This window comes from Panulirus ornatus, chromosome 53 (genome assembly GCF_036320965.1).
Source record: "Panulirus ornatus isolate Po-2019 chromosome 53, ASM3632096v1, whole genome shotgun sequence".
NCBI lineage: Eukaryota > Metazoa > Arthropoda > Malacostraca > Decapoda > Palinuridae > Panulirus > Panulirus ornatus.
In genome coordinates this window covers 11,175,745-11,191,479 of record NC_092276.1, presented here as the reverse complement: position 1 = coordinate 11,191,479, position 15,735 = coordinate 11,175,745, and the positions used below count along the sequence as shown (strand labels likewise).

Genomic DNA, 15,735 nt, shown 5'->3' with positions numbered 1-15,735 from the left:
GAGGAAACAATCGGTTGAGAATTTATATATTGGGAGCTTCGGCAAATAGGGCAAATGACCAAGAGGTAACAGGGAGAGGTTTTGAAGGATTGTTGATTGGGTTCGATTGTTTAGGGATGTATGCGAATGACCTAGTCATAGTAGGTGATTTGGTGAAAAGAGAGGAGGTGGTGAAAGCCTTGAGTAAGACGATATACGGTAAATGAATGGAGTGGATGTGAATGCAGTTAAGATTCTTATGAAAGTGGATGACCGTCTTGTTGACTGTTTACTTAGAATATTCAGTATATATATATATATATATATATATATATATATATATATATATATATATATTATCCCTGGGGATAGGGGAGAAAGAATACTTCCCACGTATTCCCTGCGTGTCGTAGAAGGCGACTAAAAGGGAAGGGAGCGGGGGGCTGGAAATCCTCCCCTCTCATTTTTCTTTTTCTTTTTTTTTCCAAAAGAAGGAGCGGAGGGGTGGGTCAGGTGAGAATATTCCCTCAGGGGCCCAGTCCTCTGTTCTTGACGCTACCTTGCTATCGCGGGAAATGGCGAATAGTATGAAAGAAAGATATATATATATATATATATATATATATATATATATATATATATATATATATATATATATATATATAATATATATATATATATATATATATATATATATATATATATATATATATATACATCACCCAGATTCTCATCACGTATTCAATATCATCGAGATTCAGCTGACGATATAAAGTCTGGGCAGTGTGGGACCCCGACCACATAAATCGCTCGGCCTCAGAACGGGTCTGTGGTTGAAAGATGTGAAGGGAGCAGACACCACACTTATCACCCGGGGGGAAGAGAGAGAGAGAGAGAGAGAGAGAGAGAGAGAGAGAGAGAGAGAGAGAGAGAGAGAGAGAGAGAGAGAGAGAGAGAGAGAGAGAGAGAACTGATCGAAAGGTTCTTTGAAACACACACACACACACACACACACACACACACACACACACACACACACACACACACACACACACATCCACACAAACACACACACACACACACACACACACACACACACACACACACACACACACACACACACACAAAGGCAAACACGTGCGAACACTGAGTAGTCTCCAAGTCCAATGGAACTTTATGCAAATATTTGCATTCGAAATACCACGTGTGTGTGTGTGTGTGTGTGTGTGTGTGTGTGTGTGTGTGTGTGTGAGTGTCTTTGGCCGCCCGCCTTAGCATATCTACATATGGAACTTCACTTTTCTTGTCGTGGCCTCAATATTCCAATAGCATTCTCCGCTGTTGAAGTGAGACAAACGTGGCCAAATAATTTGTACAGCCATCACTTCCTGTCGTACCCACTAGACACAGACGCCAGCAATAGTGTTCGTCACAGTTTTCCATCGGCCACCCAATTTCAGACTGCGGACGCTTGTGCCTCTTGTCCGTGAATGCCAGAGATGGTCGCCACCACCCGGTGTGGAGAGCTAGGGAGAATAATAATGTCATGTTAATCCTGTGTTGAGCTTAGGTGCTCCTTTGGCGCCACCTGCTTATCATCTATACCCTTGGTCGAGTCAATATAAGCATCAACGACAACTGACGAGTGTGAGTAGAACAGACTTGGAAGAGAATTCGCCTCAAAGAATTCGATCGCATGTCTCTGCTGCTGATTGTTGCGCAGCGATGGGGGCCCCCTGGGTGGGATGGGGGATCATAGGGTTATAGCCTCCCACCCCAAATCCCTTTGTTAAGGGGTCCATTGCGATTGTAAGATGACGAAATTTTGAGGATAGATATGAATAATTGCAGAGTTGTATTTGATAGTCCATTTAGAGGCGGGGTTCATAATCATATATATATATATATATATATATATATATATATATATATATATATATATATATATATATATATATATATATACATATATATATATATATATAAATATATATATATATATATATATATATATATATATATATATATATATATATATATATATATATATATATATATATATATATATGAAAAATACCTCGCCAAATATAGCTAAATTAAATATGAATGAGAAAAACACCACGAACTTCGTGGAGAAATTGACTAAAAAGCGATTTAGAAAATAAAACTTGATATTTTTTTTTTCTCGTCAAAAATACGAGGACGAAGAAAACTCTAGTGAGATAAGTAAACTTTCCCTAAGTTAGCTTATGATGGCTAAGTTAGAGTTCACTTAATGAAGAAACTTTTTCAAATATTTGGTTCCTTTTCGGCCAGCCGACTTGCGCAGGAGACCGGACCTATATCTAGTACTGCCACCAGATGGTCCATGTGTGTGTGTGTGTGTGTGTGTGTGTGTGTGTGTGTGTGTAGTACTGGCGTTCTTACAAGATGAGATCCGAAGCGTTGGCTAAGGCGGCCACACGAACGCTAATACGTACAGACCAATAAACAGAATGAGATACACTAACTCTTGATCTACCTCTTCTACCAATTCTAATCCCATGGGACGTATGATTTGCCTCGAGCAGCAGAGAAACAGGAAAGAAAAGAAAGGCAAAAGGGGAAAAAAAAAGGGTATCTATTGATCCTTACGAGGAAATAGAGGGAAAAAAATGAATCTGCCGATCCTTACAGGAGGGGGGAAAAAAAGATATTTCCACAGAGAGGAGGAATGGCCAATATTTTTCTCCTTACAAAGGCGAGTATTTCTGGAATTTCCAATAATAAGGCAGACGATCAATGCTCAGGGAGGGAGGGAGATTAATGTTGCCAATAATGTTACCATAGTGTTGGTTTCTAACAGGTTCGGCAGAGCGCTATGGGTTTATGTACATGACAGTTTAGGGGAGAGTATGGGTGTGTGTGTGTGTGTGTGTGTGTGTGTGTTCATCATACCTGGTTCGTTAATGGTTTAAGAAAGAGACACACAACGATTCCCTCGACCTGTTGTGATATTACGTGTGTTCGCCATAGCTGGTTCGTTAATGGTTTAAGAAAGAGACACACAACGATTCCCTCGACCTGTTGTGATATTACGTGTGTTTGCCATAGCTGGTTCGTTAATGGTTTAAGAAAGAGACACACAACGATTCCCTCGACCTGTTGTGATATTACGTGTGTTTGCCATATCTGGTTCGCTAATGGTTTAAGAAAGACGCACAACGTTTCCCTCGACCTGTTGTGATATTACGTGTGTTTGCCATATCTGGTTCGTTAATGGTTTAAGAAAGACGCACAACGTTTCCCTCGACCTGTTGTGATATTACGTGTGTTTGCCATATCTGGTTCGCTAATGGTTTAAGAAAGGGACACACAACGATTCCCTCGACCTGTTGTGATATTAGTTCAAGTTTTTGTATATCCCTCTCACCGTGGCGTCTACCCAAGCCTCAAACCTTGTATTAGATCTTGGACGCTGTCAGCGTTCCGAATATTTGGCCTCCGTAGCTCTTCAAACAAATGCATCCTGGTGAACACTCGATGGAAGATATCCTTCCCCCACCCCTCAGTGGCTTTTATCTGCAGGTATGCATGTGTTGCATATCTCCAGGATCAAGGCCCAAAACTATTGGCTTCCCCGGTGTGTGTGTGTGTGTGTGTGTGTGTGTGTGTGTGTGTGTGTGTGTGTGTGTGTAGTTATGTGGTAGTTATGACGTTTTCTTTAATCAAACGAATGATATAAAAACTGTCCGCTGTCTATTCCGGTGTCTCCCACTGACACCCCCACTTTGATTATAAAGACACTTAGAAAACTCAAATTATTTGTGTTTTCGTCTTAATCAACCCACTGACATGATTCTGAGACTCGTCTTACATTTCCCAGACTCATAAGCTGAGGTCAGAAAGTCTCAAAAACGCTATTCTCACTTCGTTTCCCGCACTTCATGGGGGGGGGGGGGCGTCTTTGAGACATTGTAGGCTCAGTGGCACATGCGAATTATCACAGATGAAAGCACGTCGAATACATTTCTTGCCTTGGATTTATTGCCTTGTCGTAATTTGAATAGTTACGTGTATGGCATTGCCAGAGAATCTGTGGTCAATTTGAAGTAGGTGATATAGGAATCATTTTTCACTATGTATTAAATAGAGCCAACCTTCTAAGATCAGACTATATAAACCCCCACCTTCTCTCTCTCTCTCTCTCTCTCTCTCTCTCTCTCTCTCTCTCTCTCTCTCTCTCCCTCTTGGCATTCTCGCCTTCGGCTGCCAGATATCGCACCCATTCAAATTTCCATTTACACAAAAACACACACACACGCATCCTAAGCCCGACACTCGATATTGACGGCCGTGTACTCTGGACAGACTCGATGCTGTTGAATGGTAAGAGAGAGAATTGTCAATTGGCAAACGCACAATCAAACGAATACAGAGTTAACACAGCTCAGACCAGCCCACGTTGAACATGCGTACGTACCCATTGCTCAAACTTCTTGAAAAACGTATCATTTAGTCGGTAGATGACGTTACGATAATCAGTTTTGCTTTGATAATAGCTTGATAATGTGATATGATTATGCATTTTGAAAGGAGGATCATACCATACGAGAATATGTGATATGATTGTGCATTTCGATTCCATACGACACATGTGAATGTTATTTTTAATGAGAGGATTAAGAGATGATAGGGGGGGACTAGCGTGGGATTCGAATGCATCGGAGGGACTTGTTTAGGATTCGAACGAAAAACTTTTCTTGTCAATTACTGTCACCAAAATGCGTATGTTAGATTTAAGTGTCCATGCTTTTATAGGGTGGGATCTAAGTATATGGAGTCAGTGTGAGGTGAAGAAGGGCAAAATTTAAACGTCTCCCGGCAAACAAATGCCTTTAGATGAAGAGACTCAGGTACAATGTTAAAGTGCCCTGGATGGCATTACTTAAAGGAGAGGGTATGGCTTGTGTACCGATGAACCTCCTGGGGGAAAAAGGGATGATGCTCGCTATACGGGTAAAAAGGAACAGGTAATTTCAGAAGCGATACAGAGAAAAAAAGGAAAAAAAAGAAAAAAAAGGCCTTTTGGAAAGGAACAGGTAATTTCAGAAGCGATACAGAGGAAAAAAGGAAAAATACGAGAAAAAGAGGCCTTTTGGAAAGGAACAGGTAATTTCAGAAGCGATACAGAGGAAAAAAGGGAAAAAAAGAAAAAAAAAAGGCCTTTTGGAAAGGAACAGGTAATTTCAGAAGCGATACAGAGGAAAAATAGGAAAAAGAAAAAAAGGTCTTTTTGGAATATCGGTGCATTTCGATGATGTGGGAGGAGGAGGAGGCTGAACCTTCAGGACTGGCAAATGCCAGCGACCAGATGGTGATGCTTCTGGTTGCGTGAGCAGAGGAGGAGAAGAGGTGGGAGTCGATGGATTCGAACCTTTGTGGAGAAGGAGAAAAAGCTTTTTTCTTCGGACAGACAGGGCGACGTGTGTGTGTGTGGCTGCTGCCATTCTTGGCTGATAAGGTGTGAGGGATGAGGAGTGATATTTGGTCGCAAGCGACTTTTGACAGCGAGCAGAGAGATGATATGCGTTTTCTTTCTATGTTCGCTGAGAAGGCACAGGCCAGCTGTGGCCCTAATCGAAGCCATCCCATTAAAGATATATATTTTTCTTTTTATACTATTTGCCATTTCCCGCGTTAGCGAGGTAGCGTTAAGAACAGAGAACTGGGCCTTAGAGGGAATATCCTCACCTGACCCCCTTCTCTGTTCCTTCTTTTGGAAAATTTAGAAAAAAAAACAAGAGAGGGGAGGATTTCCAGCCACCCGCTCCCTCCCCTTTTAGTCGCCTTCTACGACACGCAGGGAATACGTTGGAAGTATTCTTTCTCCCCTATCCTCAGGGATAAAGATATATATATATATATATATATATATATATATATATATATATATATATATATACATAGAGAGAGAGAGAGAGAGAGAGAGAGAGAGAGAGAGAGAGAGAGAGAGAGAGAGAGAGAGAGAGAGAGAGAGAGAGAGAGAGAGAGAGAGAGAGAGAGAGAGAGAGAGAGAGAGCAAATGCCATCAGCCAAAAGCGAACTGGTTAAAAAGCCATTACAGGTGAAAGAAACATATCGTCCTCCGTTCAACATGAGAGAGAAAAAATACAAAAAAAGAAAGAAAATCAAGCCAGTATAATTCTACTGAGTATTGGCCACACGAAAAGAACTACGTCTATTTCGATATCTAAAAATTGTTCAGGGCAGTTCTACCACTGTCTACCACTACGACTGATTGAGGATTGCAGATCCGCTCTGGAAAAAGACAACTGTAACTTTTAGCAAATAAGGAAGAGTATAAACATCTTTGCTTCCTCGAGAATGAAACACCTGAACACAAAGATCACCGAGGCTTGACGAAGAAAAGAGTCATCTCAGAAATCCCTTATGTGTCCACTGGATATAGACTGCGCGGCCCTTCCCAAAGGGGATCTGATGCAAATACCATTGCGACAGCCCTTCTGTTTGAGGGTTGAGGATGCTGGACATCACGCACTCCCACTTACACACACGGTATCACCAGTTAATGAATGTATGAAGCCATGCCCCTCACTGTAAACAGGACATCAAAAGCAGCATCGGGTCCCCACTGAATATAGGATCCAATGCCTTACTAGTGGGAAGCCACTAGTATCAGAAGGCGATCGAGACCTGGAGATAATTCTTTATACTCCCTTGGCTTCCGAAAGCCCGATGGAGCCAAAGGATAAACATACATATAGTAAACCATTCGTTTATGATCTGTTCGTGAGCTATGTCCTCATCTGTCTTACCTGGGGCACGAAAGACTAAATAAGTTCCCAAAACTAGACCGTCAAGGGGAGTGATTTCAGTGTCTGAAAGACACAGGAATGGACAGACAGTGAACACTGTCAGTGTGTGAAGGGGAGAGATTCAGTATATTGGCACTAGATAGAGATATGAAGAGGTGGTCTTTGGAAAAAAGATGACAGAGAAAAATCTTTATCTACCTTTCGTAGAATATCAAATATTCCCGATGAATATCCTTTCGGGATGCTATTCAAATTCAAATATTCGTCATAATTGAACCATAGTATGATCACGTTCTTTAAGACCATTTTACAATATAAACTTTTTACCACTCGAGCCACTTTTTAGTGGCCACTTACAATATGACTGCCTCCAGTATGACTACCAACAGTGTATCTAACTAAAGTAAGATCATTTACATGTATGCAAATTTACAAAATGACCTCCTACGGGAAACCTCTTTTTACAGTATGATCACTTACACCATGACCATCTGTGACTCAATACAGTATATCCATCCACTGCATAATGAGCTATGCCCCTTACGATATGACCGTCAATGACCCACTATAGCATTACCATGTACAGTATGACGATCTATGCCCCTCACAATATGACCATCTATGCCCCAATATAGTATTACCATCTAAAGTATGACGAGCTATGCCACTTACACTATGACCATCTATGACCCAATATAGTATTACCATCTACAGTATGATGAGCTATGCCCCTTACAATATACCATCTATGACCCAATACAGTATCACCATCTACATCATGTACAATATGGCCTTTTTACCGTATGTCCCCGCCCACAGTGTGATTAATCACATTATGCAATAATCTTAATCGTATATTCTCCACTTTAGGGGATGAAGATCTATCACCCCTTCCGTTCCCACAACTCTTTTTTCTTTTTCTACGTCGTTAAATGTAAATGTTCCCCGCGACATGGATTTAGTGTCAGTTATTTTCTCTATTAAAGCCGACGTCTATCAGATGTGCCCCCAAAGGGGCGGCGTGGCTCGATAAGTTATGAGGGAGTCCCCAGGTTCGATGCCTTTTGGATACGATGCATACCAAGTGATGCGCGAAGAGAGAGAGAGAGAGAGAGAGAGAGAGAGAGAGAGAGAGAGAGAGAGAGAGAGAGAGAGAGAGAGAGAGAGAGAGGGTTGTTGGGGGAGAGGAGGAAATTTGCGCGGGTCATGGATGACCTGAGAGGAAGTGGTCTGTCGCTGAAGCGGATCAACTTTTCTAATTCTTTTTCTATGAGGAATCTGATATCAACCCATAGTTCATGGAGTACTCAGGTTTATTTGTGTCTATCCAAGGCCTTTCGTACTTTATACTCCATCAGGTTGATGGCTTAAATTCCCAGATAAAGTTAACGGGATGGACAAGTTAGCGAACCTATACATAGCTTCCTAAGTTTCAAAAAGAATAAGAACATACTCCCATCTCATTACTCCTGGACTCAGCTACGTTTACGGTGGAGGAAACGCCTTTAGCCAACGACCACCTCAGTGTCTAGCGTACGTATGTTTTCGCTAACATGAGATAAAGGATGAATTGAAGGCTATGGTGGTGGATGTAGGTCACGGAAGGGGAACTAACGGGAGGTGGGGACGACCAGACCAAACCAGCGTGGCAGTGGACACCAATGTGAGAGCAGGTCGTTGCGAGGCTCTCTGTGTGTGTATGTGTGTGTGTGTGTGTGTGGGTGTGTGTGTGTGTGTGTCTCAGATGAAGTCCGCAGATGAAGCCATGTGGATGGAGTCAGGCCAGACACCAATGTCTCGCCGCCCCAAATTTATATACATTGCCTGTAATGCCTGGAGTCTGATAGAACTCAACCTACTACCACTGCTGGAATACACTTGAACCCACCTCGTCCATTTGGGATGAAGGTTTTATCTATGCAGGTGACACTCAGACCTGACTTTGATCACTCGAGTATGAACCGAGGGTTCAAGGGCTACACACGGGCCCACAGAGCTGACAAGGACCCACTCGCGCAAGGTCAAGGGTGATTACCGATGACACGTTAACATAAGAGTGACTTACATCCACACGTGTCGACTGGGGGTCGTAATATTCAAAACTAGGTCAAGGAGTCTGGGAGTCTTGTACACTGACGTGGGACTGAGGTGTGAATTCGTCATTGCTAACGAAACCTTAATTCTGGAACCAGGACAATGGGTCTGGAAAGGAGACACACACACACTCACATACACACACACACACCCATATGGAACCAGGCCAAGAGCCCTGGAAGTGAGACACACTAAGACTGACCTGGATCCATCCATAGTGGCAAGACATGCTAAGCCCAGGTCACAGGTCCTGGAGTTAGACTCGCTGAGGCAGCACTGACCTGGATCCGTCGGCGTGGACAGGCTCGTGGTTGTGGAGCCAGGTAATGGGTCCTGGAGGTCTGGGTGGCGCCTGGACCCAGCAGGTGAGGAGGAGCCTAGAACCCGTCTCCACGTACACCTCAGCAGGCCCCGGGATCACTGCACCGCCCACTGTAGACAGGGAAAAGGAGGAGGTGAACACTTTGGGAGGGAATTGATGAAAGACGCTACACTTCAGAAAGGGTGATATGGACACTCTGGAATTCTTGGAGATCCTTCTCTTGGGGATGGAGGATATATTAGGGTACCTATCTGGCTTTAGGCTAGTGTATATGTATATATATATAAACACACATTTATATGTCTTTCGATACATATTCGTTATTTCCCGCTTTAGCGTGGTGGCTTCAAGGATAGAGGACTGAGACACAGAGGGAAAAATCCTCACTTGGCCCCCTCCCTTCTCCGTTCCTTTGTTTGGAAAAGATAAAAATTTGAGGGGAGGATTTCCAGCTTCCCCCGCTCCCTCCCCTTTTAGTCGCCTTTCACGACACGCAGGGAATACGTGGGAAGTATTCTTTCTCCCCATCCCCAGGGATAATATATATATATATATATATATATATATATATATATATATATATATATATATATATATATATATATATATATATGTATATATATAATCGTAAATAACATGGCTTTCATTAGTACATTCAGGTACCAGTTCAGTCTAAATTAACATAAAAATTAGCACTGTTGCAAAAAAGATTAATGAGTTCTAGCGTAAGTGATATTAATACAGATTAATGACTAATTCAATGCGTGCATAATCTGTGTTGCAGTACGGATGCATAATGGATAATGTATGACCGATGCATGAGAGAGAGAGAGAGAGAGAGAGAGAGAGAGAGAGAGAGAGAGAGAGAGAGAGAGAGAGAGAGAGAGAGAGAGAGAGAGAGAGAGAGAGAAATACGCTTATGACACTTTTATCGTTTAAAAAGAAAACGGTAGGAATACGTCAGGGACATTATCTTAAGAATTTCAAAATTCTACTCTATCACTTAATATCAATGGAATTACTTAGCTTAATTCTAAGTATCATGTCAAAATCCTCTTAATACATTGGAACGCATAGAGACCACCTGGTCCGTTTAAATCAAGGCAAATATATGAGTATCTTAAGATTTTCCCCAATCTTTGAAAATGTCCATTTGGTGCAGACCCCAGATCAGAGCTGATTCGAAATTTGCAAAGGATGGCGACCTGTCACTCACATAATCGGATTATCTTACAGAAATCATTGTTGTAATATTCGTACGTTCCATTTTCTGTTTTCATTTTCGCTTTAGTCTATGTGTATTTTGATGCGGCATATATATATATATATATATATATATATATATATATATATATATATATATATATATATATATATATATATATATATATATATATATATATATATGAAATGCATAGACACAGTGTCTGTTAGCGAAGCAGCGGGTGCGTAACAGAAAGGGGATCACAGAGCAACAGACACTGGGCAAGAGACCATCAGTAGAATCGAATCCCCAGATCCAGACGCCTGGGCTTCAAGCGACGTGGGGATAATCCTATTGCGACAACAGCCCTCACCAGCAGCGGCACCGAACAGCAAAGCTGCACACAGAAGCGAAACGAGGAACAGCGGAGCGACACAGCAACGGGAGCAACAGACGAAGCTCCAATGGCTGCAACAGAGAACTAAGGCTTGAGCAGCAGAGGCGTGGTGAGAGAAGACGTGAGCAGAGAAGCAGCGGAAGATATATTAGCAACAGATGATGCAGACAGAGTAACAGCAGACCCAACAGTGGCGTGTACATAGACAACAGGACGGAAGAAGACCCACCATCAACAGCAGACACGACAGAAAAAAGACCATGGGGGTCGGGGAGCAACAGACCAACACCAGCAGACACAGCAGAAGCGGCAGCAGCAGGAGGGGCAACAGCGACAGAAGCAGACACGCTACATCCTCATCTTTAATATCACTGTCAACACCATTATTCCCCAGTGTACTCTGCACCAGCTGGTGTTGACACAGGCCAGATGGAGAGTGGTGCTGGCCAGCTGAGGCTGAGAGGACCAGCTGCCAACCTCTCCCCCAGGCTGAAGGATGGGAGGACCCCAGTGTTAAAACGAGGAATAGAAGAGGAGGGGAGGAAAGAGAAAGAGAGAGAGAGAAAAAAATGATAAATACAATCAATACATTTATCATTTTCGAAGGTCTCCTCGACTGATGAACACATGTTGTTACAAACGTGGGTCATCCGTGTTAGAACAAGGGCTGGAGAGGAGTTGGGGAAAGAGATAAAGAAGATAAGTGATAAAGCAGATATTACATTCATCCCTTTCTGAGTTCTTGTTGACAGATAGTTCTGGAAATGACGTTGTTTCATCCAAGAATCATTACAAATCTAATTTGATTGTGGAAGAGGAAGTCATGACCATATACTTCATTGTGTGTACGCAGCTATGGATGTACGCATTTTTGCGTCAGTGTGCTGCGTGTAAAAGGCAATATGTGTACCTCTTAACCATGGTTGCGTCTCTACCCCTTGAAAGATTGTTGGGGGCTGGAATCTGGAGAACCCCAGGACTGGAAATTCAATTTCTGCCAAAGGAACGGATGAACTCGATGCATCACATGGCCAAGAGAACGGATGAGTGTACTCGTATGGGTCTGGGAACGGAGGAACGGAGGAATGTACTCTTTCCATCGTATGGATATGGGAACGGGCGAATATACCTGATCCACGTATGGCTCTGGGAAAGGAGGAACGGGCGAATGTACTCGATCCACGTATGTATATGGGAACGGAGGCACGGGCAAATGTACTCGTTCCACGTACAGATATGGGAAAGGAGGCACGGAGATATGTACTCGATCCATCTAATCTCACTCGTAGTAATGGATAGACAAACGTTTTACTGCGAATAGGGCAAAAAATACTTTTTCTCCAACTGGATTTTAACATATGGAATGATTTCAGAGATAGATGAGAGCAGCAACAACCTATAGATACGACTGATATTGATGATGAACAACTTGACAGATAAATATGATTTGTGCCTCATCCCAGCGACATTCATCTGTTCTTCTACCTACACCACATTAACCCCTACAACTCATACTTAATCCTCTGTATTAGGGAGTCTCAAAAGCACACACACACACACACACACACACACACACACACACACACACACACACACACACACACATATATATATATATATATAGAGTCCACGGGGAAATGAATCATGATAAGTTCCCAAGTGCACTTTCGTGTCATAATCACACCATTAGGGGAGACACAAGAAAGAAACGAAACAGTCACTTGATTTACAACGAAGAGACGTAGCAAGAATGCCAATAGTCGTTGTCCACTGAGTGGTGGTGGAGTACGGTGTAGGACGGAGAAATTTTTTTAACTGAATATGTAAATATTTCTGATTTACTACAGTCTTGCGAAGGCCCGCTCCAACCACAGCGCCGATCACACACACACACACACACACACACACACACACACACACACACACACATCTCGCTATCAAGAATGACATCCATCGTTCGGGGGCGAGAGACGCGCTTTCAATGCAGGGACCTGGGATCACTTTCGCACTAGACTTTGCAGCTGTGGGATATGAGGGACGATCTGGGATTATTACCACCACTCCCACACCCACACCCACACCTTCCGCCACAATTGATTAACAGCTGAACCAGATGCTTTTAGGCGAATCGCCATTGGCAATGATGATTAATGAAACACATGTACCTATTTCCATATTGTGATTAATCGAATCATCCAGCTCAAGGCAACGCTTTTGTATATGGGTTGTCTGCAAGGGCGCCATGTGAATATGTGTTGGTAACTGGAGGATGAAATGAATTTGAATACAAATGATTTCAGGCCATAAGAGACCACTGGGTCTAAAGCTATAGCGTTTTCCAGCCCCGAACAACAGTTCAATACGGTGGAAAACAGAAAAGCCCAAGAAAAGTTCTGTTAATGTGTAAAAGGAGGGAAACTATATATGTATATATTTTTTTTTTCATACTATTCGCCATTTCCCGCATTAGCAAGGTAGCGTTAAGAACAGAGGACTGGGCCTCTGAGGGAATATCCTCACATGGCCTCCTTCACTGTTCCTTCTTTTGGAAAATTGAAAAAAAAAACGAGAGGGGAGGATTTCCAGCTCCTCACTCCCTCCCCTTTTAGTCGCCTTCTACGACACGCAGGGAATACGTGGGAAGTATTCTTTCTCCCCTATCCCCAGGGATGATATATATATATATATATATATATATATATATATATATATATATATAACTTAATAGACAAAATGGGAAGTACAATTTCAATTTACCAATTTCCTCGAGATATTTGATTTTTTGTCACTTGGCAAGACCTCAAAATTTCCTCGTTTTAAACAACGTCGAATAAGCATTCCTCATAGACGATTATTAAGACCAGTAATGAGAATCATGTGAGGAATGAAACTGAATGAAATAACGCTTTCTTTTTTCTTTTTTTCCCCTCCAGCTGTCACAAAGTCTGGTACATTTCAGACCCCCCGTGTAAGAAAAATTAATCTTATGCGTTGTCGCAAAAGTTCAGTATTCGTGTTGGATACAAAATTCTTTGTATCTTTTAATACGTTTGTTATAATGTCGCTTCACGTACACCGGACATTTGGTATATATATATATACGTAAGTATACGCATATATGTGGCATATACGCATTCATTTCATATAACATGTAATTAGATATATATATGCTTACATGTACGCCTGTGCGTGACTATATATACACTTATACATAAGTAATGACCCTTGCTCATAGGCTAACGACTACCCTTGCGTATAATTTAGTAATAATCCTTCTACGCAAACAACCACTGACCCCTGTTTGCACGCAATGACCCTCGTACACAAGCAAACAATGCCAATGACTAACAATGCCTGCTGCACACAAGCTAACAATAACCCATGTACACAAGCTAACAATAACCCATGTACACAAGCTAACAATAACCCATGTACACAAGCTAACAACAAACCTACGAACACAAGCTAACAATAACCCATGTACACAAGCTAACAATAACCCAGGTACACAAGCTAACAATAACCCATGTACACAAGCTAACAATAACCCACGTACACAAGCTGAACATTAAACCCACGTACACAAGCTGAACATTAAACCCACGTACACAAGCTGAACATTAAACCCACGTACACAAGCTGAACATTAAACCCACGTACACAAGCTGAACATTAAACCCACGTACACAAGCTGAACATTAAACCCACGTACACAAGCTGAACATTAAACCCACGTACACAAGCTGAACATTAAACCCACGTACACAAGCTGAACATTAAACCCACGTACACAAGCTGAACATTAAACCCACGTACACATGCTTAACAATAAACCCACGTACAACAGCTAACAATGACTCCTGCAAACAAACGAACAATGACCCTTGCAAATAAACCCCCTGCCCCCCCCCCACCAATTGCACACAGAGGCAAACAATGCCCCCCCCCCCCCAACACACACACCCACAAAACTAACACATTCGAGATCCATAGTTGGCATGTGGCCTCGTTGACCGTGGCCAAACAAAGGACACGAAGCATTGTGCCACAGAAACAAGAGCTGACCCTCTCTCTCTCTCTCTCTCTCTCTCTCTCTCTCTCTCTCTCTCTCTCTCTCTCTCTCTCTCTAGCTCAGCCGTCTTTTCTTGGGATTCTCTCTCTCTCTCTCTCTCTCTCTCTCTCTCTCTCTCTCTCTCTCTCTCTCTCTCTCTCTCTCTCATTCTCTCTAGCTCAGCCGTCTTTTCTTGGGACTCTCTCTCTCTCTCTCTCTCTCTCTCTCTCTCTCTCTCTCTCTCTCTCTCTCTCTCTCTCCTGCCTTTTAACTTGCAACTTTCTCTCAAAAATTCGATCTTGTTATCTTAAATTGGCTGACGGGTATTTCACACACACAAAAAAAGATGGTCGTAAATTGGTTATTTGATGTGTTGCGGAACGAGCGCGAATTTTGAGTATCTAAAAGAGCTTACCAATTGGCTGTTAGATCACATATAGCGTTGTCATTAGGTCATTTATAGAGTTCAAAACTGGGTTGTTACAGTTGATATCTTACAGAACGTGGCCACACATTCGTTATGAGATATATCACAGAGCTCATAACAAGGTCGTTCGATGTCTCACAAAGCTCACAAAGTGGCCATGGGATAACGTACAGAGCTTAGAATTTGGATTTTAGGTATCTTCGGGAGAGGTCCTTCCTCGTCCTCTCCCAAAAAAAGAGTTTTTAGGTATTTTAGATTCATATCATTTGGATTTTAGGTATCTTCGGGAGAGGTCCCTCCTCCCCTCCCCCAAAAACGTTTTAAGGTATTTCAGATTAACATCACTTGGATTTTAGGTATCTTCGGGAGAGCTCCCTCCTCCTCCTCCCTCCCCCCCAAAAAAGTTTTTAGGTATTCCAAATTCACATCACGACTACATATTT

General features: G+C 42.3%; 1 protein-coding gene across 5 annotated transcripts in view; it reads right to left on the bottom strand.

Annotated features, from left to right (window-relative positions):
• The window catches only part of LOC139765235 (protogenin A-like), a 140,580-nt gene that overhangs the window by 25,775 nt on the left and 99,070 nt on the right, over positions 1–15,735 (bottom strand). For all 5 annotated transcript variants that reach the window (XM_071692574.1, XM_071692571.1, XM_071692570.1 and 2 more), the window contains exon 6: positions 9,173–9,323. In XM_071692574.1, coding sequence (XP_071548675.1) covers positions 9,173–9,323 — 151 coding nt within the window. The remainder of the gene's footprint in view (positions 1–9,172; positions 9,324–15,735) is intronic.